The sequence below is a fragment of the Aedes albopictus genome, chromosome 2, assembly GCF_035046485.1.
Source record: "Aedes albopictus strain Foshan chromosome 2, AalbF5, whole genome shotgun sequence".
Classification (NCBI taxonomy): Eukaryota; Metazoa; Arthropoda; class Insecta; order Diptera; family Culicidae; genus Aedes; species Aedes albopictus.
In genome coordinates, this window is record NC_085137.1 from 278,783,787 (window position 1) to 278,809,172 (window position 25,386).

At 40.9% G+C, this 25,386-nt stretch overlaps 2 protein-coding genes across 3 annotated transcripts in view; both read left to right on the forward strand.

Moving 5' to 3' along the window:
• Nucleotides 1-4,875: 4,875 nt before the first annotated feature.
• On the forward strand, nucleotides 4,876-9,807 carry LOC134286589 (uncharacterized). Its single transcript, XM_062848223.1, has 2 exons — nucleotides 4,876-5,834; nucleotides 6,297-9,807. The coding sequence occupies exons 1-2, from the start codon at nucleotides 4,876-4,878 to the stop codon at nucleotides 9,805-9,807; spliced, it is 4,470 nt and encodes a 1,489-aa protein (XP_062704207.1).
• A 2,046-nt stretch (nucleotides 9,808-11,853) lies between these two features.
• Nucleotides 11,854-25,386, forward strand: part of LOC134288118 (lysosome membrane protein 2-like) — a 94,007-nt gene continuing 80,474 nt past the window's right edge. For both annotated transcript variants that reach the window (XM_062851869.1, XM_062851870.1), the window contains exon 1: nucleotides 11,854-12,220. In XM_062851869.1, the coding sequence (XP_062707853.1) occupies nucleotides 11,989-12,220 (232 nt within the window). In that variant the 5' untranslated portion in view covers nucleotides 11,854-11,988. The remainder of the gene's footprint in view (nucleotides 12,221-25,386) is intronic.

A 25,386-nucleotide genomic window follows, 5' to 3' on the forward strand; every position in this document is an offset into this window, starting at 1 on the left:
TAACACTGTGCTCCTTCCAATTCAATTCAACTCTCATTCACTTTTTAAACAATCGTTCTTTGTTACTGATGAATGGACAATCAGAACCCCTCGGTTTCAAAATGAAATAATTCCACGTTCTGTGTCAGATAAAAGGAGTAAAGCCCAAAATGGCAACCGTCCTGTGAAGGCCTGGATGTTTTCCCAGAGACCTCCGTCGAAACCAGTAATTACAATGCAAATTTCCAAGCTGAGCCCGCAACAAACTAAGGGTAAGTCAATTTTATGCTGGGCGCCAAAGTGTAAGTATCGCGTCAGCCAATCGGGAGCGTCTCAGAGACTCCCCGAATCAACTGCCTCAGGGTCGGCACGCTCACCTAAATTTACCGCGGGACAAGGAATTCTCGCACTCGAAATATGGTAACTACACTGCACTGACTTTAAATAACTGTATTTCGACTTTTGGACTGTTTGTGCACACTTTATTCTACTCCTCCCCACTTTCTTACAATCTATCTAACCTGTTCTCTTCGGGGCCCCTTTCTTCTGCTGCAACCTCCTTTCTTCCTCCTTTCTCCTCAATGTCGGCCGCCGATGTCCTTCTCTCCGAGGTTCGGAACACCGCGTTCTCTTCAGGCCACGTCTGGCCACGTCTCTCGCCACGGGGTGGCTTTGGGGTATCGCTGCAGCTGAATACGGACCCGCCTACACGTCCTAGGCTGCCGATATGATGGACGGATCGGCCTTCAGCCAATAACGCTGCCGGAATCTACCCGGTTGTAGCACTAGGACGTGGTAGGGCGATTGGCGAACCTTTGTTGGCTTCACACTAAAACTGCGGGGTCCTGGTGAAAAAGATGGACAAATGTCGATGTAAGGAACAGGTTGACCACGGGTGATTGAGTTCCGTTACCTAATGTCCTTATTCAGCACTTTCACCTCTCCACAACTCTTCACGACTTCAAACTCTGAGCGTTTCAACTAGGCTCACTCACTTCGTTTTGGGTTTAAAACTTTCCGTCTGGCTTGAACAACGTCTACCGGGTAAGTGAAAGACTATGGCTCTTTCACAAGGCTTCAAGGTCCATGACCTCGGCCCTCGGTCATTGCCTTTTCGAGATGCACCCTTCGTAATGGCCCCATTACGCCACCCCTCATGGCCGTCATAACTGCATCGTCTTCGACCTCTGGTGGTGGGTTGCTGAAGCTCGGTGGGAGGTATGCTGCATTTAAGGTGAATTGCCTACTACTGTGCTAGCTGTTTATAAAGTGGGGGACTACTGGGGGGAATACCTATTTCTAACACGAAATCTACCTGCCCTATACATTTTCGAATTAAAAAACACAAAATCACTTCAACACAACCAATTGACAAACCAAACACTTACAGAATCGAGGTAGCAGCACGCAATCTTCGCATGAAGGAAACCCCCCAAAAAGGAGCCAATCGCCACGCTGAGAAGGAGGAAAAACCCATCATCGTCGTCGACGACGGCCGTCGAGGACGAGAGCAGAAGAAGCGCTACTTGGTGAGCATCAGTATCGTTACGCATCTCGTAGTGAACAGAAGCAACAGCAGAGAAGTCAAGCCGGCGAGCCGAGCCCGGCAGAAGAAATGTGTGGGCCGACGGCCAAAATAAAAGTCTGTAAATAGTGTAATTAGTGACATTAAAATGAATTAGAACAAAAACCAGTGTGTGTGTCGTTTGTCTCTGAGCCGGAAATTCCCTTGGTCCGCCAGTCGCCTGCGTGTCCGGTTGAGTCCTTTTCAGGGCTAGAGTTATTTGGAGATAGTTTTCCCACCCTATGGAGTTCGCCGCTGGTCCGTCGGTCGCACTATGGGGAAAGTGGTGGCCAAAAATCGAAAAATTGACTTGCTTTGAATGACGTGTCTTATATACCATTTGAGAGCCAGATAGTTCAAACCTAGATTCCCAAAATTTCAGCCCTCTGTGATGGAAACTCATTGCGCCACAGATATCAGACTTAGAAAAATAGTGAAAATTGTAGAAAAAATGCATTTTAAACAAATGCAGTTTTCTCAGTGAAAAAACGGTTCAATTTTGGATTTGAATCCACCGATGGAAATGTTATTGTCTGAACTTTAAAATGGGTGTGTTGTTGGGGTTACACGGTTAATTGAAATTGGTTAAAAATGAGTAATTATTGACAAAAACAACATTTTTTGCCTAAGTTGGTCTATATCTAACAAGCAGAGTCGAGCAGTCTCAAGAGACCGCCTCCACAGTTTAGTTTGAGGTCTATAGTATCTGCGGAACGTGAATCCAGCTGCGGATAGCTGCGGATGAGCGTCATTTTGGCCCAAGCCCGAAAAATTGATTTTTTTAATTATTTTTTTGTTAACTATGATTATTGATTATGCGAGCACATACAAAAAAAATCGTACAAATTAAACAGTGCTTCAAAGGTGGTACTGTCAATTGTAAAATTAAGTCTTAAAAATGTTACACACTTAATTACTTTTATGTCAAAAATGGGTAAAAACTGATCGAAAATTATCGTTCCATACATAAACTGTATCGACCCATCTGGACTGAAATACTTCTTTTGTTCACGAAAATTTTGTTTATATTTTCAATACATATTTAGCAACAGGGAAAGAAACGCCACATCTTATATATTAATTTTACTAAAAACTACCTACTTGTACTTAAAAGATAAGGATAATATTTTCAATTTATAAGTTCGTTTTCAACCTCAACGCTAGCACGTGAATATAGCACAGTAGTTAATTCAACGCAAACAAATCTAAAAATAATTGTTTGTGGTAATATGGCACATAGGAGCATCGTGTTACCACAGACAAACAGACATATTACTTGGGACAAAATGCGATAAAAATCATCATCACGAAAACATAATCGTCCAATGCTAATTGCGTTAAAAAAGGAAACGATGGGAACTGCGTAGAGTAAGACGTCTGTTTATCTGTGGTGTTACTTTAAATCTAAAAAAATCTCAAATAGTCAATGCAACAAAAGTAATTGACTATATCAAGGCAAAATATAATTTTGATCTTGCTAAAGAAGAACGACTACAGTAGACGTTCGCTCTGTGCAAAAGCTTTAACTGCAAGTCCGCTAAGTGCAACAATTTTGCAGTTATCGCACCGCTATCCGTCATAATGAAATGTCAACAGCGATGCGATGTTTTTCTCATGCACTTTTGCTGCAATGTAATGTTTTTCAAATGCATATTGACTGCATTCTGCAGCAACTTACAGTTCTATGACATCTGCCAGTTTTTGCAGTTATCGAATTTCATTCGTTCAGTGAAACGCAAACATGTTGCAGTTATCGAACGTCTACTGTACTTCAAAATATTTTTACAATGCATAGCAAAAGGCTCACGCAAAAAAAAAGGTTTGAAAAACAAAATAACGATTGGCGCGACGCTTATTCGGAACTTGGAAACGATGTTATGTTTGGCGGTAATGTGGACACTATAGAAATAATGAAATAGACATAACGATTCAAATATGGTGAATTTGACTGGCCATGTTCTCAAAAATCGTGAAAGTGAATCTAAAATGTTTACAATTCCCAAAAAAATATATGGAATGATATCACCTGAACAGAAAAATAAGTAGATATTGCTTGTGAATTTGATTAAACTCTGTCTCTTGAAACTTAATTAATAAAATTTGTGATGGAAGTTTATCAATGAAAATGATGTTCTATTTAGCAGTATATTCATTCCTGCAGTATAAAAAATGGAGACAAATCACCAACTTAGTTATTGATGTTGATATGTGTTCAGTAAAATAATAGAAGCATATTAAAAAAGTATCCTTTCGACGAGTTTGAACAAATATTACAGTAGGGGGGGGGGGCGATGTGGTGGCAGATAAGTTGGAGGGGCGGCTCTTGGCAGATAAACAATTCTTTACCAAAATACATGATCGATAAAACAATACTCTTATATAAAATTTGAAAAATGGGAGGGGGTCAGATTTGCATCGAAGGGGGAGAGGGGTGTGGTGCTTCTACCTCCACCTCTCCTGTTTTATCTTATGCATGGCAATCTTATTGTAGTTTTGATTTGCTTTTGAACTGTCTCAAAAATTAAAAAGAAACGTTTAAGGTAATTGTTCAGGAATAAGTAGTTCCTAACTGGGTTAAATACTAGTTACAGCTTCCAGATGTGATGTAAATACATAAATTTGACTAATGTTATGCTAATCTTACTAGAATACTTCCAAAAAATGCGGAAAAATCAAAAAAATATTTTTGGCCACCACTTTGTATGGAGCCGCCCCATAGTGGGTCGCTGTATGGCAGTTTCCATACACCGAATCCACTTGAGGAATCGGTGAGACCGGTGGGCGCGCTGCAATCAAGGCAGCCTGGAGAAGAAAAGCAGTTTTACAGTCCACTGCAACACGCCGCAACATGTTTTGGTCCTTCGAGCCGGATGGTTTGGTTCATCATCGCTGCTGGCTGGAACGCATCGCGACTGGGCGTGATTGAGTGGAGTGGCTGGCTTGGAGACAAAAACACACCGCAAGAAAAGTTGGAAAAAAAGTGAAGCAAAGCGAAGACTGGACAATCGAATAAGTGAAGTGATTAATTGCAATGAACATTGGACTAAAGTGCAAGTGCTAGTGATTAATTAAGAATCATGCCGCCGAAGCGCACACCCGTGAAGAATATGGAAGGTGGTGGTAGCAATTCCGCCGCCGCCAGCAACGACGACGCAGTGGAAGAGTTCGACGCGCTGGTGCGCATGCGTGGCTCAGCAAAAGCGAAGCTGACACGCGTCAAGCACATGATGGATCAAATCGTACAGGAGGAGATTACGCTGCCGCAGATCAAGGTGCACCAGAAGTAAGTGGAAGCTGCCTACAAGGAGTTTTCGGACTACCATGAACGCATCATGGCGGTTTGCCCACCGAGCAAGAGACAGGATCAAGACTGTAAGTACGTTGAATTTGAAACATTGTACGACGACATTTCCCTCGCTCTCGAAACATGGATCGAGATGCTGAGTCAAACGAATCGTAACCAACAACCGATTGTGGTTCAACCGTCGCTTCCTCGTGCCATTCCGCATTTCGATGGCAAATACAAGCAGTGGGAAAAATTCAAAGTCATGTTTAGGGACGTGGTCGACAGATCGAATGATCCGCCACGAATTAAGCTCTACCATTTGGAAAAGGCTCTAATTGGGGACGCAGCTGACATAATTGATGCAAAAACCATCGCTGATGGCAATTATGACCATGCATGGGAAATTTTAGCAGAAAGGTTTGAGGACAAGCGACGAATGGTTGATCATCACATCTCTGGGCTACTCAACATGAGAAAAATGTCACAAGAAAGCCACTCTGAGTTGAGAGAGTTGGTCGATTCATGTGTTGGTCATGTCGAAAATTTGAAACATTTGGGTCTAGATTTTACTGGGGTATCAGATACAATCGTAACGCACATCCTATCCAATGCGTTGGACGATGAGACAAAGAAGTTGTGGGAATCCTCGGTCGCCCATGGGGAATTGCCTGAATACGAGGACACTGTCAAATTTCTGAAAGGTCGCATTTCCGTACTTGAACGTTGTCAAAAGTCCACTAGTGATAGTAAGGTCAAACAATCCGCGCGTGGTGCAACCAAAGGACACGTGTCCGGCAAGCAGTCGTCGAACGTGAAGGTGAACGTGGTGTCATCAAGCAGCTGTGAGTTCTGTGCAGGAGACCATCTGGCGTTCAAGTGCTCTACGTTCAACGGATTGTCGGCGGAGGATCGATTGAAGATGGTGCGTGATAAACAGGTGTGCTTCAATTGCTTGCGACGTGGTCACCGAAGCGGAGAATGTAAATCGAACAAGACGTGTTCGAAGTGCAAACGGAAGCATCATATTTCGAATCTTTTCTGAAATCCGCATACCGGCCAACAACTCGTGCGCCGACTGCCCATGCGCCGGGCTGTGCGCCATACAAAATGTAAATAAACAAGTGTCAAAATGGTTCGTGCCAAGAGCTCTATCTCTCTTAGGGTTCGGTTCCATTTTTTGTCTAAAACATTGAACTTCCTTATGTTTGGAAATAATGTACAACAGGGATATTATTGACGGTAACAACGCTTGTACTTCATTAAACCACTGATTAACAGTGATTTGGCTAGTGAAAAACTTGGCGCATAGGCAATCGGCGCGCAAATTGTGCACTGGTGTGCGGATTTGAGTTAATCGTCGCAAAGTGCCCAACACACATTATACCCTGGCGCGCAACCTAGAGGTGGAAGAGAAACTTGTCGAAATGCTAAAAATTCTCGAGAAACTCAATACGCTGCTCCATACAGAAGGTGGTTCAGTGCAAAATTCAAGTTCCAGAAATTCAGTGGGACAGATCAGCAGCAGGTTCCAAAGCAAGCAACGCAGCCAGACAACGCAAATGTTCCGGGTAGCAGTACACCTAACACCGTGGCTTCGAATGTGGTCGAGAAGCCAATTTCGCAAGTGCTGTTGCTAACTGCAATGGTCAACGTTTTGGACAAACATGGAAAACCGCAATCATGTCGCGCTCTTTTGGATAGCGGGTCCCAGGTCAACTTCATCTTGGAGGCGATGTTGGAAAAACTGCAAGTGGATCGAGAAGAAATCGACATTCCAATCACCGGAATCAACAGCGTCAGATCCAGCGTTCGACAAAGGGCGAGGGTGGAAGTGCGTTTGAGGCAGAATGGTTTCAAGATGGAGTTGGATTGCTTGGTCTCGCCGAAGGTAACAGGAAACCTGCCCACCTTTGAGGTTGACGCTGCTACATGGAACATTCCCGCTGGAATCCAGTTGGCAGACCCTACGTTCTTCCGTCCAGGACAAGTGGATTTGCTGATTGGAATGGAATGGTACGACGATATACTCAAGGCCGGTCGTCTGAAGCTATCAGAAGATCTGCCTACGCTCAGAGATTCGCAATTTGGCTGGTTGGTTGGTGGAAAATATGCTAGTGCTTTTTGTGGAACAATTGTGAACTCTAATGTGGCATCACCATCAAGTGACTCTTTAAACGAACTGATGCAAAAGTTTTGGGAAGTGGAAAGTGTTTCCAGTGAGAAGTGCGTGATGACTGAAGCTGAACAGTGTGAGCAGCATTTTCAGTCTACAGTTCGTCGAAATGAAGATGGTCGATACGTAGTACAGTTTCCACTTCGGGAATCAATCAGCCAGCTTGGAGATTCGATACCAATGGCGCTGAGGAGATTCTACGCACTGGAGGCAAAATTGCAGAAGAACCCGGACATTAAGAAGCAGTACGACGAATTCATGGATGAATACGAGCAGCTTGGACATTGCAAGGAAGTGCATGAAGCGGAAGATCCTGTTGGTTTGCAGAGATGGTATCTACCGCACCACGCGGTACTCAAGCCGTCGAATACGACTACCAAGTGTCGCGTCGTGTTTGACGCATCGGCAAAGGTTGGTGGAATGGCATTGAATGACGTGATGATGGTTGGCCCTACAATTCAACCTGATTTGCTGACGATCATTTTGAAGTTTCGCATGTATCGGTATGTGCTAAGCGCTGACATCGCTAAGATGTATCGGCAAGTGTTGAAGGACAAGTGTCATACTCCGCTACAACGCATTTTCTACAGGAAGAATCCCAACGAGCCACTGCGAGTCTTGGAGCTTCAAACTGTGACGTACGGTACAGCTGCAGCACCATTTCTGGCCATTCATGCGCTGTATCAACTGGCAATCGACGAGGAAGCAGAATATCCTTTGGCAGCGGAGTTGGTGAAGAAGATGTTCTACGTGGACAACCTTTTTTTTGGTGGAAAGAATTTGTTAGAAGTGAGAGGCCTCCAACGAGAGTTGATTTCGCTACTGCAACGCGGAGGTTTTCATCTACACAAGTGGGCTGCAAACGATGAACGACTCCTGGACTCTATTCCTGAGGAGGATCGAGATAAATTGGTGAAGATTGAAGACTCTAGTGCCAATAAGGTAATTAAGACTCTTGGGCTTATGTGGGATCCGGTCGGAGATGATTTTCTGTTCCGGGCACAATCTGACTGCAACAATCCAACACCGACAAAACGGCAAGTTCTGTCAGTTATAGCAAGGCTTTTCGATCCCCTCGGCTTGTTGTCACCAGTAATCGTTCTCGCAAAGGTTTTGATGCAGAAGCTGTGGAAGAACAAAATGGATTGGGACGATCGGCTGGATGAAGAGCTACTCGACGACTGGAGATATTTTTTGAACGCGCTGCCACTTGCAGAGAACTTCCGAGTTCCTCGGCGGGTAATTTCTGAGGAAGTGGCAAGGATTGAAATCCATGGATTTGCAGACGCGTCAAATACAGCCTACGGAGCATGCGTGTACCTTCGGTCGGTGCATTCCGATGGTACTGCGAGTTCGAGCTTAGTTACAAGCAAGTCAAAAGTCTGTTCCATAACTCCTATGTCCATCCCGCGTAAGGAGCTGATGGCAGCTCTACTCCTGCATCGATTGGTTAAGAAAGTGATTGACGCGATGGAATTGAAACACGTCTCGGTTACTCTCTGGTCCGACAGCCTGGTGGTCATTGCGTGGCTAAACAAGCCGTTGGACTGCCTGCAAGTATTCGTGAGGAATCGTGTAGCCGAGATTACAAGCGAAAAAGAACATGTTTGGAAGTATGTCCGCTCTGCAGACAACCCAGCAGACATTGTATCGCGAGGCATGCCAGCGAAAGCGCTCGCGACGAGCAACCTATGGTGGAATGGACCGTTTTTCCTGTGCAGTGCAGCATATGACGAAGTGGTTCCTGCAGCTCTGGAAGATGGAGAGATTCATGAACTGAAGTCGGCAGTATCTGTCAACGTGGCAACTGTATACGAGGAGCTTCCGATATTGACAAAGTTTGAGTCATTTCGGAAGACACAAAGGATTATCGCCTACGTTTTAATGTTCATCAACAACTGCCGTAAGATTGGTGAACGAAGCACTGCAACGACGCCCACGATTTCTGAACTGAAGGAGGCAAACAAGCGGATCATCCAAGCGATCCAGAGGAGCGAACTTCAGGATGAAATCGATCGCCTGCAAGCGGGGGAGCCATGCAAGAGAATCGGCAATCTGAACCCTTTCTTGGACGACGGATTACTACGAGTTGGAGGTAGAATTCGTCACAGCAAACTAGCATACGAGGTAAAGCATCAATGGATCGTTCCGGACAAGCACCCCGTAACGAGAAGACTCATCGCAGCGGTACATAGAGAAAACCTGCATGCTGGTCCGAGTAGCGTGATCACAGCCCTAAGAGAGCGCTACTGGATACTGAACGCCAGATCGACGGTACGAAAGGTGACGAGAAGTTGCATCACTTGCTTCAAATCAAGCCCGAAGCTTGCTGAGCAGTTCATGGGAGACTTGCCGTCGTATCGCATCACCGCTGCACCTACGTTTTTGAAAGTTGGAGTAGACTTCGCTGGACCTATCTACAGAAAGCAAACCGCCAGGAAAGCAGCTCCAGTGAAAGGCTACATATGCGTATTTGTTTGTATGGTTTCGAAGGCAATGCACTTGGAAGTGGTGGAGAACCTATCCACTGAAGCGTTTTTGGCAGCACTACAAAGATTCGTATCCAGAAGAGGAGTACCCGAGGAAGTGTATAGCGACAACGGAACAAATTTCATCGGCGCGCGATCAGAGCTTCGTGAGTTGTACGAGCTCTTCAATTCCGACCTAACCAACGATAAGCTATCACAGTTCTGTCAAGTCAAGGAGATTAAGTGGACCACGATTCCCCCAAATGCACCTCACTTTGGAGGGCTATGGGAGGCGGGCGTTAAAAGCGTGAAGTCTGTACTGAAGAAAGTCTATTAGTCCGCCTCTCTGACAATAATGGAATTTGCGACCTTGCTGTGTCAAATCGAGGCTATTCTAAACTCTAGACCTCTTTTTGCACATTCCTCTTCGTGTGGGCACCAGCGTTTTCAAGCGGCCGATCCACAAGTTGGCACCCCTGCCCATCCTCGAAGAAGAACACATCAGGACGAGGATTCCAAGGAGCCACCTGTGTCACTCTTTTCCCGGGTGGCAGCATGTTCAGTCCGCAACGCTGCGAACTGAAGAAGGAGCACGTATCGTTCACGTGAAGAAAGCGCAAGCGAATCGAGGTAGCAGCACGCAATCTTCGCATGAAGGAAACCCCCCAAAAAGGAGCCAATCGCCACGCTGAGAAGGAGGAAAAAACCATCATCGTCGTCGACGACGGCCGTCGAGGACGAGAGCAGAAGAAGCGCTACTTGGTGAGCATCAGTATCGTTACGCATCTCGTAGTGAACAGAAGCAACAGCAGAGAAGTCAAGCCGGCGAGCCGAGCCCGGCAGAAGAAATGTGTGGGCCGACGGCCAAAATAAAAGTCTGTAAATAGTGTAATTAGTGACATTAAAATGAATTAGAACAAAAACCAGTGTGTGTGTCGTTTGTCTCTGAGCCGGAAATTCCCTTGGTCCGCCAGTCGCCTGCGTGTCCGGTTGAGTCCTTTTCAGGGCTAGAGTTATTTGGAGATAGTTTTCCCACCCTATGGAGTTCGCCGCTGGTCCGTCGGTCGCTGCATGGCAGTTTCCATACACCGAATCCACTTGGGGAATCGGTGAGACCGGCGGGCGCGCTGCAATCAAGGCAGCCGGGAGAAGAAAAGCAGTTTTACAGTCCACTGCAACACGCCGCAACAAAGAGTATGATGCGAACTGAATGTCAATTTCTTGTTCTTTGCTTTGGCTGACCAAGCCAAAAGAAAATTACAATGTTGAAAATTGCACAACAGAGGCACTCCGGTGAGAATCGAGCTCACGATTGCCAATTCGCTAGACGGGCACTTCTATTCCTAAAAGCTACGAAGTCACTTGACTATCTCTGTCGCTAGTAGGCGTAGAACTGAACTCGATTACACAGTTACATATGGTTATCTTTATTGGATTGTGAAAAGCTCCTGACAGGCACGAAGATACTCTATGCCCAAGCAAATTTCCATTACGAAAAGTTTCTGGGCTGACCGGGAATCGAAACCGTCACCCTCAGCATGGTCATGTTAAATACCCACGCCTTTACAGCTGTTACTAAAGGGGCCCTTGATTTTGGGCATTTGCTGTGGGTTAATCGGGTAAAAAAATCCCTTGGAATAATTTTACGTAATTTCTCGAAGTAACGCATTTTTTTTTTTACTATCGCGTAGAAACAGAATTTTGTGAATCTTCATAACATTTACGACCTGAACTCGCATGACCCTTGCCCAGCTAATGACCGGTATAATAGCCTAAAAATTCTGGAGAGTTTTTTACGCAAACTTCGCCAAAAATTTTTACAATGAATAATGGAAAGTTTAAGATATTTTTTCACTTTGACATCTAGCTAGTGATTAGATCTTGTGCTCTATTGAATAAAACTGGTCACAATTATGCACAATTGATAGATATTAGCTTGTGAATGCTGACATTGTCAATGGTGGTTACGTCGACTATGCGATCATGGGCAGCATGACTTATGATTTCTAGCGGCACCCCGAGCACATTTTCTACCGATTCGTCAATGCTTCATGCATGATTAGCACGCTGATCATTGAAAAAAGGGGCAAAATGCGCTCTGGTACTGCTAGTTTTTATAAATAATTATCATCTTCGTCGATGTCTTACAGTACAAAAATTTGCACCGGCAACGAATATACGGGAAATCAATGTTGATTGAACTCACATGATGTTGAGCGATCACAGATACAGAAACATATTGCCGTATTCTGGCTTTCTTTTGCGCTTTCCCATGTTCCTTTCTGAGTGTTATCAGTATAATTCCCAATACGAAGGAAGCTCAAATGAAATTGATAAGACACCACAGTAAATGTATGCTTATTATAAGCCTCTTTTTTTCAGATTAAAGATTTTAGTGGTAATTCAGCATTGTTCGAAGTCAGTCGCCTTCCATTTGAAGTGTTTCACTAAGGCCAGTTCAGTCGGTTGTGCAAATTACATTGTAATTTCCAGTAACAAGAAGGATAATTTTTACACTATGACGGAAATAAAGTCAACTATCAAAGAGCAGAACGCGACTCAACAGCATGGTGCTCTTGATACGGTTCATAGTACCAGTCTTCATCAGAATAATTCTTCGGCAACTGCAAACGCGAAAAAGCATCTCAAGAAGCAAACAAGTGCCTTTGACAATATAGCTTTCCACCTTGGGATCAAAAAGACAGATAATGATCAAGTCGATGATCGAAACCTATTTGTTACTCTACTGCGTAAGTTAAATGTTTCCGTATGATGTTTTATAAACGATAGTTCTTTTTAATAATTATTTATTAACTTCCATTCATTAGCGATGGATTGACAGCTGTTTATAATATTCACTACACGCTCTATTCAAATATTATCGTGTATGAGGCAGACATAATAATCCATCGCAATTAAGTGCCCTAGAAAGAGAAGAGTTAGACAATTTAAAAAGTGAGAGAAATGAGCTATACCTAGTGCGATGGGAATTCCATTGTATTATTGCTGATTAATTGGATCGCATTTTCAGAAATATGTATCGACTTTTGAGCTTAGCATGCAATCGTTGGTTTCAATATAACGTTTTCCTTAACTTGTCTTAAGATACACATGTGTTATTGGTATCGTACAATAATTAATTAATCATCTTTTGGTAGTTATTAAAGATTTGTTTTTTTAAGAAAAAAAAGGAAAAGGTTCAAATGTGTATAAAAAGTAAAACATATTGGAAACATTAAGGAAAGTTATTTTTTTAGGATCATTATGCTACACATAAGAAGGGAAATCATCATAGCGACATTTGCTGGAATGTAAATTCTATCTATTTTTAATCACAAGATATGTGACTGTGACGAATACCGGTAAAACATGTGCGCACATTGAGTGTATAATCAAGAACATATGATTATCTCGTCTTGTGTTATGACCTTTCCTTATCAACTATTCTTCTTATAGTGGATTGTATAAACACGCATGTTCTTCGTTAGCCGAGGGAAACTTGCGTAGGCTTATCGCAACACTGCGAGTGAGAGCACACGTTGTTTCGTTGTTTTAAGGAATTATTTCAGCACATGTTGTTATTGATAACCGCAGAATCACTGGAAACTGAATTAAACTATTGTATTTTTAACAAATCAGTTGCTTTGGAATGGACTAATATTATATATATATATATATATATATATATATATATATATATATATATATATATATATATATATATATATATATATATATATATATATATATATATATATATATATATATATATATATATATATATATATATATATATATATATATATATATATAACTAGCTGTCCCGGCAAACTTTGTCTTGCCGTCTTGTGGTGGTTTGGCAACTGCTGAGCTCAAAATAGCAGCTCATAGAAAATCTGTTCTTTTTCAATTTTGTTTCTTTTCTAGTGGATTTTCGTAACTTTTTGTACATATAAACACAGCCACCATGAAAACGAATCGAACCGTGCAAGAGCCATCCTAATCGGTTCAGCCGTTTGTGAGTTTTGTTGCCTCAAAGGGATTTCAAACTCATTTTATATATATACTAGCTGTCCCGGCAAACTTCGTCTTGCCAAGCTGTGGTGGTTTGACAACTGTTGAGGTCATCGCAGCAACGCACTCTAGATTGATTTCATTTCGAGCACGCAGAATTTCTTCCCGGCTCATAAATAGTCAGTATTTTCACAATTTTTATACTTTTTTAAATGATTTTCGTAACTTTTTCTGCATATAAACACTGCTACCATGAATACGAATCGAGCCGTGCCAGAGTTATCCTGATCGGTATATATATATAATTAGAATGCTGTCTAGCATTCGATAAAAAAAAACAATTTTATTCAATTTAACACTAAGTTACAACTCACGATTAAGACTAACTTATTCTAGACACTGAAAGTGGCTTTTATAAACTCATTATGTCAATTCAGCAAACCTATCCGCCTGGTGACTGTTCCTCTGTGTGTCCGTCGTCGATCGGGTGATCGGTCGAATCGATTAATGCGTGTCATCAGTTTATGCGTTTGCCAAAGTGCAATTCCTCATAGCGCCTGATCGTTCGTCCAATGTGGCATGGCGCTTTACTTTGTTATTGCTACGTCGATGTTGCCACCCTGGTGTTTCTATCTGTGTTGGTGTTGGGGTTCTGGGCCGGCTTCCTCCTAACGTCTCCCCCCTTAAGTGTCGGGCGTCCTCGTTCGACTTCTTCTGGACTTCTAACCTCGTAAGCCTTGGGAGAGGGATGAACTTTGAAGGTGTTGGCTTTCCCTCTGATGATATCGTCTCCAGACTGGTTACCTAGTCCGCAATGATTTCTGCCTTGGTGTTTGTTGGTTTACCAAAGCACTGCTTCCTGTATCTGTGAAGATAGACTATGATCAAAAGAAAAATGGTTATGGAGGCAATAGTGGCTCCTCCGATCATTTGTGAATTGGACAGCTGCAATTGGATCCTTGCGATCTCCTCCAAGTTCTCCAAGTGTGCCTGATGGACTTCTTCTACATCGGTGATCTGCTTGTTTGCTTCAATACGTTTCACAAATTTAATAGATTACTGACATTTTCAAATTTAATAGATTACTGACATTTTCAATATATAACAAGTTTGATTGTACATCACTGAGATCTACTTTATGAATGATTCTATGGTATCCTGTTCTGATTATCACTTTATGTAGGTTGATGGTTATTAATTATGGTTGCTAATGTCTTGGTAAACTGTTGCAGTGACGATTGATATGAATCTGAAATTAGAGATTTATCGATTTGATTATTTTATTACTTTTTTATTCGGTTTTTATGGATTTTAATATCGTTTGTATCGCGAAATGTTAAATCGTTATCATTTTGGATTGCCATGAGTTTGAATGGGTCTTTATCTTTGGTTAACCTTTGAGATATTTTAACGTATTTCTTTTCTCCGGCTTCAAAGGGCTTAGGTTTTTCTTTGTTTTCGTGCTTTTCTTCGTATTTAGTTTTCCTCTTAAGAAGTTCTACTTTTACCGCCGAATGCTTTTTTCTGTAATTTCTTCCATATTTATGACTTTTGATTCGTTAAAAATTAAACTACGAGGTTGTCGTTTCGTCGATTGATGAAATGTATGATTATAAATGTCAACCGCGATGTTGATCATTTCTGTTGTATTCAAATTTTTGAACTTCGGTTTCTTCGTTCTGTAAACTTCGATAAGTGTAGAGTGGAAATGCTCTACTATTCCGTTGGAGTTAGAATTACTAGCGAAATGCATTTCGATGCCTAAGTCATCCAAAAACCCGATAAAATCAATTGACCTGAAAGATGGCTCTTGGTCACCTACTATAGTTTTTGGTCTGCCAAAATATCGTATGTGCTCTGTAATAGGGTTTTTTATATCGACTGGATGGCAATGGGATCGCGTTTGCAAATTTTGAGTAAGAATTAGCTATAGTAAGCCACGTTTGCCCTTTAAGAAAAAATATGTCAATGTGTACTCGATCGAAAGGGTTATCTCCAAATACGCTTTTATGAATTAATTTTGGTGGCCTTCTGTCATATTTGGCTCTTTTACAGATATCGCAAGATTCATAGAAAATTTTAAGCTTTCAGTCGAGCTGTGGGAAGAAATATTGTTGTAAGATTTGTATTCGGTTCTCTTTGGGCCCTCTGTGCTCATAGTTGTGTGTTTCTCTCACGAGCTCGTCCTGCTCGTTGTCCATTCTCACGTCCTGTAGTAAAGTTTCTGAAATGCATACTTTATAGATTTTGTTAGATGAGAAATGTTTTTTAAATGTTTCTTGGAGTAATTGAGCTAGAGATATAGGAATTTTAATGCAACTCATTCCTCTAGGGTTAAGTTTTTGCTTAAGGGTATCGACTATATCCTCTTCTGTAAATTCGCTCTTGGCGATTATGTGTCTATGATATCTGGGGAAGATTTGTTCGTACGTGTTGATATCGTTACCACTTATTCTGAAACTTGGGTTCTGAAAAAGTTTATAGGCCTCTCAGTGTAACGTATGTAATAATCGTCACTAGAGTTCGCGGAGTGCACCGTCATTCCATCGCTTTCTTGATCGGTGTCTTTTTCGTGTTCCGAAGGTTCGACGTCCATCGATGCTTGCGAGTTCGCATTCAATTGGCTTTTTAAGCGATGTTGAGATAATTCCATATTCTGAATCTGCACGCCAAACTGAGCCGAAATCCAAATTTTCATGAATTTTGGAGCCCGGGAACCTATTTAAAAATCAATTTGAAGTTTGTGTGGGAGCGATTTGTCGAATTACCCCTCGTCGGATTTTGTACTGGGCTGAGCTGTCAAGCAGTTGCTCAGCTGTCAAATAGTGATTTGAATAAATCTGTTTGAAATTGATTTTAGGTATCAAAACAAAGCTCTAAAAATCTGAAAAAAATCATAGAGGCTTAGAAAAAGGTGCTTTTTTGTTTAAAAATATAAAATCATTGAATTTTTCTAAGTTTGAAAACCCAATTCATCGACTTTAATTCGAGACAAACCATCAGCTACCGAATTTAGCTTTCCCAGTTTATATATTAGCTCGTAGTCGAATTCTTTTAACGCGAGTTTACCTCTTATGATTCTATGGTTTGCATTAGTCATAGAAAATGTCAAAGGTTGGTGATCTGTTAACAATTTGAATTTGCGTCCGTACAGATACGGTCTGAAATGTTTAACTGCCCATACAATTGCGAGAAATTCTTTTTCAGTTGTAGAATATCTTTCTTCTGTTTGGGTTAAAGTTCTTGATGCGTAAGCTATAGGTCTGTCTTTACCTACTGACCCTTGCGAAAGTACAGCGCCTATTGCAAAGTCGCTTGCATCTGTTGTTAGTGTAAACTCTTTGTTAAAATCTGGGTATGTTAACACAGGGTCTAAAGTCAAAATTTGTTTGCATTTTTCAAAGCTTTCTTTGATTTCCTCTGTAGCTTATGAATTCAGCATCTTTTCTGAGTAGTGCTGCAAGTGGTTATACTAATTTAGCGAAATCCTTTATAAATCGCCTATAATAACCCAATGTTCCTAAAGATTGTCTAACTTCTTTTTCTGTTCAAGGTATTGGCCATTTTCTAATGACTTCTATTTTGTCACTGTTTGGTTTCACACCCTCTTCAGAAACAGTGTGTCCTAGGAATTGAGTTTCTTTTCTGAAGAACTCACATTTATCAAGTTGAATTTTTAATTGAGCCTCTCTCAAGTTTTGTAAAACTTGGGCGATGTGTTTCTTGTGTTCCTGGAGAGAGCTGGAAAATATGATTATATCGTCCATGTAGACGAAGCAACATTTTCCCATTAGTTCTCTTAATACACAGTCCATAACTCTCTGGAAGGTTGCCGGGCGTTTTTCAACCCTAATGACATACGAGTGAACTCATATTTTCCTCCGTTTACAGAGAATGCTGTTTTTTCTGTTTCTTCTTCCGCCATTTGAATTTGGTGGAAGCCGGACACTAAGTCAATGGTAGTAAAATAGGTAGCTCTACCCAGTTTATCTAAAATATCTGTAATATTCGGTATTGGATACTTGTCGTTTATTGTTTTTTCATTAAGTTTCCTATAGTCTATGACTAGACGAAACTTTTTCCGACCGGTTGCATCGATTTTTTTCGGGACTACCCATACAGGTGACGTGTATAGTGAGATTGATTCTTTAATTATCCCGTCATTTAACATTTTTCTTACTTGTTCCTGAACTTCGTTTTCGAACGCGTAAGGATACTTGTAAGATTTCGTGTGCACTGGGATGCAATCTGTAGTGCGATATTTGTGCTTAATTCTGTGTGTAATCGAAAGTTTATCGGAGTCCGTGTAAAGAACTTCTTTGTTTCGCTTAAAAACCTATTGTAGTGCTTCTTTTTCTTCATTATTCATGTGGTCATCGCGAAAATTATAGTTAGTCGGGTCAATTTGCGTTGGCAATTCTATCAAATCGAATGAATCGTTATCTAATTTGACATGATTTAAATTAATCTCTTGAGTACATTTTGAAATATTTTGGATTGCCACATTTGCTTTGCTATTGGTGCTTCTGTATAGGCCGGGTAAAATTTTAAATGAGCTATAATTTATTTGATTTGTTATTAAAAAATCACCGTCTTTTTTTGTTTGAAGCGAAATGTACTGGAATTCTTGCTCGTTTATGTTGATATTCTGATGATTATCCGGGAAACGTTTGAGCATCTGGAAGGTTTTTCTACCAATTTTCAAAGTGTTTTTTCTTATGTCGATCTGAGCATTGAGGTCTCTGAGCGACTCGTAGCCGATCAACCCGTCAAAATATTTATGGAATTTAAAAACAAAAAAAAATTGCTTTTTGTTAATTTGGAAAGGGTCAAATGAAGCAGATTTATTAATAGTTATAGTTCCATTTATGTTCGTTACTCGGATTCCAGTTTCATTTTTACAGTTATCGATATTCACGTGTTCGGGGGAAATGTAATTTTTGTTCGCACCAGTGTCGACCAAGAATTTCATTTCTCCTTTGGATGTTTTTATTGAAATATAAGGTATAAAATTGTTACATTTCACGTTAATATTCATCATCGTCTGACTCGAGCACTGAATCGACCGGCTGATGTGGGGTGTCATATTCTTTCTCCCTCGAATTACCGCGGTCTTGTGTGGATTTTTTGTTTAATTTTTGCCTATAAGCGGCGTTTGAATATTGAACTGTGATTTCGTACGCTTCTTCCAGTGATTCTGGTCTATAACTTCTCACGTTGAATGATAGTTCATCCGATAAGCCGTCTATAAATCTGGTGAGTGTCATAAGACTCACAAGACTATTTATCGCTTTCGTTGAACTTTTATAGTCATCAACCGTTGCTGCCGTTGATTTAATGGCGGTATCGATTGTTTCAATTTTATTATAATATTCTTGTAGGGTTTTCTTTCCCTGATTCGAATAGAAATACACTAGAACTCCAAAGGCGCTGAAGTCACTTTTCTCATTTAATTATTTTAATAACTTTAATTGCAGCAATTTACTATTTTTAGTGGCCATCATGTAGAGGCCCTTTTGTTTTGGTAAACAAATTTAACTTGACACTTCTAGTACCGCTGCTGACGCTGTAAGGGCGTGGCAAACTAGATGTTAGTCACATGATCAGTCGCGACATTGGAATTCTGTGGCTAGTTATTCTACTCTGATTCGTGTAAAATAAGGATTGTATATGCGTTGTAAGATCACGTCTATCCCCGTATGAATTAATTATAACGGATTTAATTTCGTCCCAACGGTTGGGGTTATACCGGCGGCTATTAGGATTCCTTTAGCCTCGCCAATAATCTTGTTTTTTATTGCTCTGACTATTTGGGAATACATCGGTTTTCCTCTGTATTCCTTAAATAAGTCGAGGGTATTTTCGGCATATTCTAGCTATGTACTAGTTTCTTTTTTATTGCCACCAAATGTCGGAAGATTTTTGACGGGATCCGGTGTTCTAAAAGCTAGGAACGGATCGTCGTTTTTTGCCTTCAGTTCGGCAATTGTTTGCATCAGCATGTTTTGACTGTTTGTGAGCTGCATAATTTGATCAATTAGCTGCTCTTCAAGTGCTGGCGATGGAACGTCTGGCAGTTCCCCGTCTTGTTGATCTTGGTAACCATTATTCATGATTGTGGTTTTTTTTTGTTTTGTCACTAGACACGATGTTTCCCGTTTCATTGTTGCGGTTTTATTGTGCGACTGATCGCGTATGCCCTCTTCACTAGTTTCATTAGCACTAGTTATTTGAATGTGGTTCTATTCGATCACTTTATGATTAAAAAAAAGGAGGTTTTACTTACAGGAGAATAATTTTCATCCCGGAGTCGTCTCGTGGTTGTCCCGTGGGTTGTAGGTTGTTGCGTGTGGGTCCTTCTGTCGCTTCCGAATCACTCAAACAGAATGATATTCCCTCAACTGTGGCTGTTGCCGACTGGTCTCAGGTTGCCGATGATCCCGTTCTTCACACTGAAGTTTGCTAAAGTTGGAAATTTCGTAATGTCTTTGGTTTCACTATTTTCACTCAAAGTCCTTCACTACTTCCACAACACTTTTCCGAAGACTGCGCCAATAATTAGAATGCTGTCCAGCATTCGATAAAAAAAAAAAACAATTTTATTCAATTAAACACTATGTTACAACTCACGAAAAAGACTAACTTATTCTAGACACTGAAAGTGGCTTTTATAAACTCATTATGTCAACTCAGCAAACCTATCCGCCTGGTGACTGTTCCTCTGCGGGTCCGTCGTCGATCGGGTGATCGGTCGAATCGATTAATGCGTGTCATCAGTTTATGCGTTTGCCAAAGTGCAATTCCTCATAGCGCCTGCTCGTTCGTCCAATGTGGCATGGCGCCTTACTTTGTTGTTGCTACGTCGAATGTTGCCATCCTGGTGTTTCTGTCTGTGTTGGGGTTCTGGGGCCGGCTTCCTCCTAACGTATATATATACATATATCGTCAGTTTCCTGCAATAGGGGCACAACTCAAAAAATGTGAATTTTCAGAATGAGCGTTTGAAAATTGGCAATCTTGAAGCACATCCTACAAGCTCATTTATTTCTCTCATTATTAGACAAATTAAACGAATTTTGATTGTTGTATCATGGAAAGGGACTGAAGGACTATCTGTTTCATGAATTTTAGATTACTATTTTTCATCAACTATTGAGAATGTTGACTGATTTTGAGTTGTGCCTTTATTGCGGCAAATTGGTGAAAATGCAAAAATCTTGCGTTTCTCATCGAATTTCGGAACGGGTCTTTGTCAAATGAAGTTTGCATCGTTTTTCATCATTTGCCATCAAAATCTCAAAAATTACAAATTTTGAGTTGTGCCCCTATTGCAGGAAACCGACGATATATAGATACTAGCTGTCCCGGCAAACGTCGTAATGCCTGCTTACTGCGTTTTTGATATACCTACAGCTCCATAGGGACGCCCCCTAAAACTAATCTGTATAAGAGCCCCTGCTAAGAACCTTAATTAAAGAACCGGCCGGCCCCAAAAGTACCCACACCCAAAGTATCACGCCGATCGGTTAAGTTGTTTTTGAATCCATAAGAGTCAGACAGACAGACAGAAAAAAATCTTATTTATATATAGATATCTATCTAGGGTGCGTGTACCAATTATGGAACTACCTAAGGAAAGCTATTTATACAAAAATAACGAAAAGACCAACGAAAGTCATCAAAAAATTAAAAGACAGCTTAGTTTCCATACTTTACAGGAAAAATAAAGAAACGAAGCCAAAACTACTTTTTGTATTTGTGGTGGTTTAGCATGTTGCTGAGTAGGCGATGCGTACGGGCAACGTATCTAAATACCAAGGTAAGAGATTCCCGCAAATGTAAACAATTAGACTCACCAACACATCTGCGTTAGTTATGAAAAGTTGGTGTTTTTCCACTAAAATGTCAAAGTTTGTGAAGTTTTATTAGTTTGAATGTTTCTAAATGCTGAAAAAATATGTTTAGAACCAATTAAAAAAAAATTGTTCTCGATTTTCAAATGGCGATATTTCCTGTTTTATTGCAAGGAGATCACATTTAATCCAGTGAGATGCAATTAAATAATTGCTTCTGAGATGGGAGTGCTTAATTTCTTAAGAAAGTTTGCTACATAGTGATGTGCCCATACAAATCAGCGCAAACTTCATAACTATTTTTTGCTTTTTCCTTTTCTCACTAATCCATGAATATTAGCGGGAATCTCTTACCTTGGTATTTAGATACTTTGGCGTACGGGAAGGCTATTATTAGTCAAGCTGTCAAGTACACTGGATGTACAAACTAATTATTTATCAAGTTGTCAAGTACACTGGATGTACAAACTCCACAGTATTGATTACAGCGTGTGCCAATGATAGGAACCCTGTACCAGTTTTGGTTACATTTTTAAACTTCGGTTCCTTTTCGCACTATTTGCATGCATTTCTTATGGGATTAGCCATAACTGCTACACTGTGCCGAAAAAGGGTGCAAGGAAGCCGAAATTTTAAGAAAAACTGATTTATTTCTACCATGATTTGAGGAAAACTTGGAGTTTAAATGAGTGCGACTATCTTTTGTGAACGTGATCTGTTGTTCACAAATTTTTTATTGTTGATTTTCATCGTTAAAGGGTGAAAATTAGCTATGGCGAATAATTGGTACTATAGCCATAATTGATACACTTACTCTATATATCTTCTATATATAAAAATGAGTTTGAAGTCCCTTTGAGGCAACAAAACTCAAGAACGGATGAACCGATCAGCTTGACTCTTGCACGGTTCGGATCGTATTCGTGTTGGCTGTGTTTATATTTTCAAAAAGTTACGAAAATCAACTAGAAAAGTAAGAAAATTGATAAAGTGCTGATTTTCGTGAGCTGAGAAGGAAATCAACACGATTGAAATGAAACCAATCTAGAGTGCGGTGACGTTGTGACCTCAACAGTTGTCAAACCACCACAGCTTGGCAAGACAAAGTATGCGCCGGGACAGCTAGTCTATATCTATATATCTATATATCTATATATATAAATGAGTTCGAAGTCCCTTTGAGGCAACAAAACTTACAAACGGATGAACCAATCAGCATGGCTCTTGCACGGACCGATTCGTATTCATGGTGGCTGTGTTTATGTGTAGAAAAAGTTACGAAAATCGCCTTGAAAAGTAAAAAAATGAGAAAATGCTGATTTTTTATGACCGGGGAAGAAAATCAACACGATCGAAATGAAACCAATCTAGAGTGCGGTGCTTAAATGAGCTCAAAAGCTGTCAAACCACCACCAGATTGGCAAGACAAAGTTTGCCGGGACAGCTATTGAGAGATTCGCAAAAAAGTGCACGCGGCCTATCGCTTCCGAAAGGTTCGGCCGTGGTTTTCACTCCCTGTTTACCTCATTCTTATGGGAAATAACATTGCGGCGTTTCCTACGGTGCGGCTGTTCCTTTCAAAAACGATAGACCGCGTGAACTTTTGTGCAAAGCCCCTTTTTGAAACATTTCAACGACCGCGCGGTGTTTACGTTTCAAGAAATCTGACAATAGTATATATTAAAATGAATTTTATGTCTCTTTGAGGCAACAAAACTCACGAACGAATTAACCAATCAGCATGACTCTCGTGCGATTTGATGCGTATTCATGGCGGCTTTGTTTATATGTAGGAAAAGTTATAAAAATCTAATGAAAAAGTAAAAAATAAATAAAGTACTGATTTCTTATGAGCTGGGAAAAAAACGAGTGATGTTTTTGTTAGGAGATATAAATTTTTAGACAGTTTTGCTATTACCGTGTTTTTTCCAACCATAAGATTCCCCCCAGTTCATTTCCCAGTTCTTCAGATCCAGTTTGAGGGTACATTCTTGTGGGGTATGAACAAAGCTGAGTAGCATTTCCCATGCGTGTATTTCCCCTAGCAAGCATCAGTGACAGCCAGCACCATGACGGGGTCGTCGTCAGTGTGATGCTGCCTCATTGACGAGTGGACTGTTGGCGGAGCAAGACGCCATCACCGTGAGGTTCCGTATTATGCCAAGTGATTCTACTGCAGTTTGCTAAGATGGCTGGGAACGGATTGTTCCAGTGAGTTGCCCGGTATTCACATTGGCGATCCTGCCAGGAGTGCATCATAATCAATAACAAGTTAATCATAAAATAGGTAGAATCACTTGGCATAAAAACAGTGAGAGAAAACAAATCGTTTTGGTGTGTGAAGTGTGTGGTGGTGCTGCAAACACAGTGAAGTGGGTGTTGCAATTCTGCGGTTCCTGACGAAAGCTAGAGCGCGGAAAGTTTTTGTCATGCCAACCGCGTTCTGTTTTAGCCTTGGTTCTAGCACAAACACATGAACAAAGGCGCGGTGACGTGGTTGATTTTTGTTGTCGACTGGTAGCACGCTGTGGATAGGTGGTCGGTCGATGATTGCATGCATGTTTCTTCATGTTCTTGCTCGGCATGGATGGTCGCGCTTTCGTTGATTCCTCGGATCGTACATGCTCGTGTTGTCGCTCGGTTGAACGGTAAAATGCAAACAGGTTGATGTGCATGATGGTAGAGGTGTTTGACTATTGTGAATGTTGGCGTAAAATTCTCGCGGCGTTGGTTGGTTGGGTTGGTTTTTGCTCGGGTTTTTGGTTGGGCATATTAATGGCGTTTCGAACCGCCGAATTTTTTTCTGCATAAGGAAAATGCAGGGACGTGTAATGAAAACCGTCCAGGGAAACGGCATTTTTTGGATAACCGCCGAAAATTATTCTGCATAAAGAAAATGCAGGGACGTGTAATGAAAACCGTCCAAGGTAAAGGCGTTGTTGGATAACCGCCGACAATTTTTCTGCATAAGGAAAATGCAGGGACGTGTAATGAAAACCGTCCAAGGAAACGGCATTTTTGGATAACCGCCGAAAATTATTCTGCATAAAGAAAATGCAGGGACGGGTAGTGAAAACCGTCCAAGGTAAAGGCGCTGTTGGATAACCGCCGAAAATTTTTCTGCATAAGGAAAATGCAGGGACGTGTAATGAAAACCGTCCAAGGAAACGGCATTTTTGGATAACTGCCGAAAATTATTCTGCATAAAGAAAATGCAGGGACGTGTAGTGAAAACCGTCCAAGATAAAGGCGTTGTTGGATAACCGCCGAAATTTTTTTCTGCATAAGGAAAATACAGGGACGTGAAATGAAATCCGTCCAAGGAAATGTTATTGAAAAACTGCCGAAAATTGTTTGCATCAGGAAAATGCAGCGATGTGTAAAGAAACCCGTCTAAGGAAATGGCGTTGCATGATAACTGCCGAAAGCTGTGCGTGAGGAAAATGCAGGGACGTGTAATGAAAACCGCCCATAAAAATTGCATATCGTAAAACAGTTTAAAATTCGAAGTACGCAATGAAAACATATCTACTGAAAATATGTTGTAGAACCTCTTTTGAACTCGTTTTGTAGAATCTATTTTCGTATAATGAAGGACATTTGTTTGTTATATATGGTCCATCTGTACCATCACATTGAAGCATTGAAAATGGAGTTGTATGATATACGGAATCTTTAGTCTGATAAATCTCAAATTCGTTAATCTCTTGTTTTTTTTTCTTTTTTGACAAATAATTCTTACAAAATATGATCGTTTTCTTTGAATGCGTCGAATTTTCGCAATCGTGAATAACGATTGATTTGAGTGAGAGAAAAACAGGGCCGGCTACATAACGAGACGTGCGCTTGAAGGAGAGAAGACGCATCACCCAACTGCGTGTGTTGTAGATATTTTTATTGGAGCTCGGCAAAACCCCATAGATGATTGGTTTAGCATTGCAAGTTATCAATCAAATGATATAGGTTCGATATTAACAAAAGTGCGTTTACTAAACAAAAAAGTAAATGTGGCCATTCGTCTTAATTCTTGTATCTTGTTGCATTGGTGC

Bases quoted from the DNA above. Each gene is read 5' to 3' on its own strand.
- LOC134286589 (XM_062848223.1), top strand. From the start codon at position 4,876: ATGGCGGTTTGCCCACCGAGCAAGAGACAGGATCAAGACTGTAAGTAC. The intron at 5,835-6,296 runs GTGCAAACGGAA...TGCTCCATACAG, and splicing joins TCGAACAAGACGTGTTCGAA to AAGGTGGTTCAGTGCAAAAT.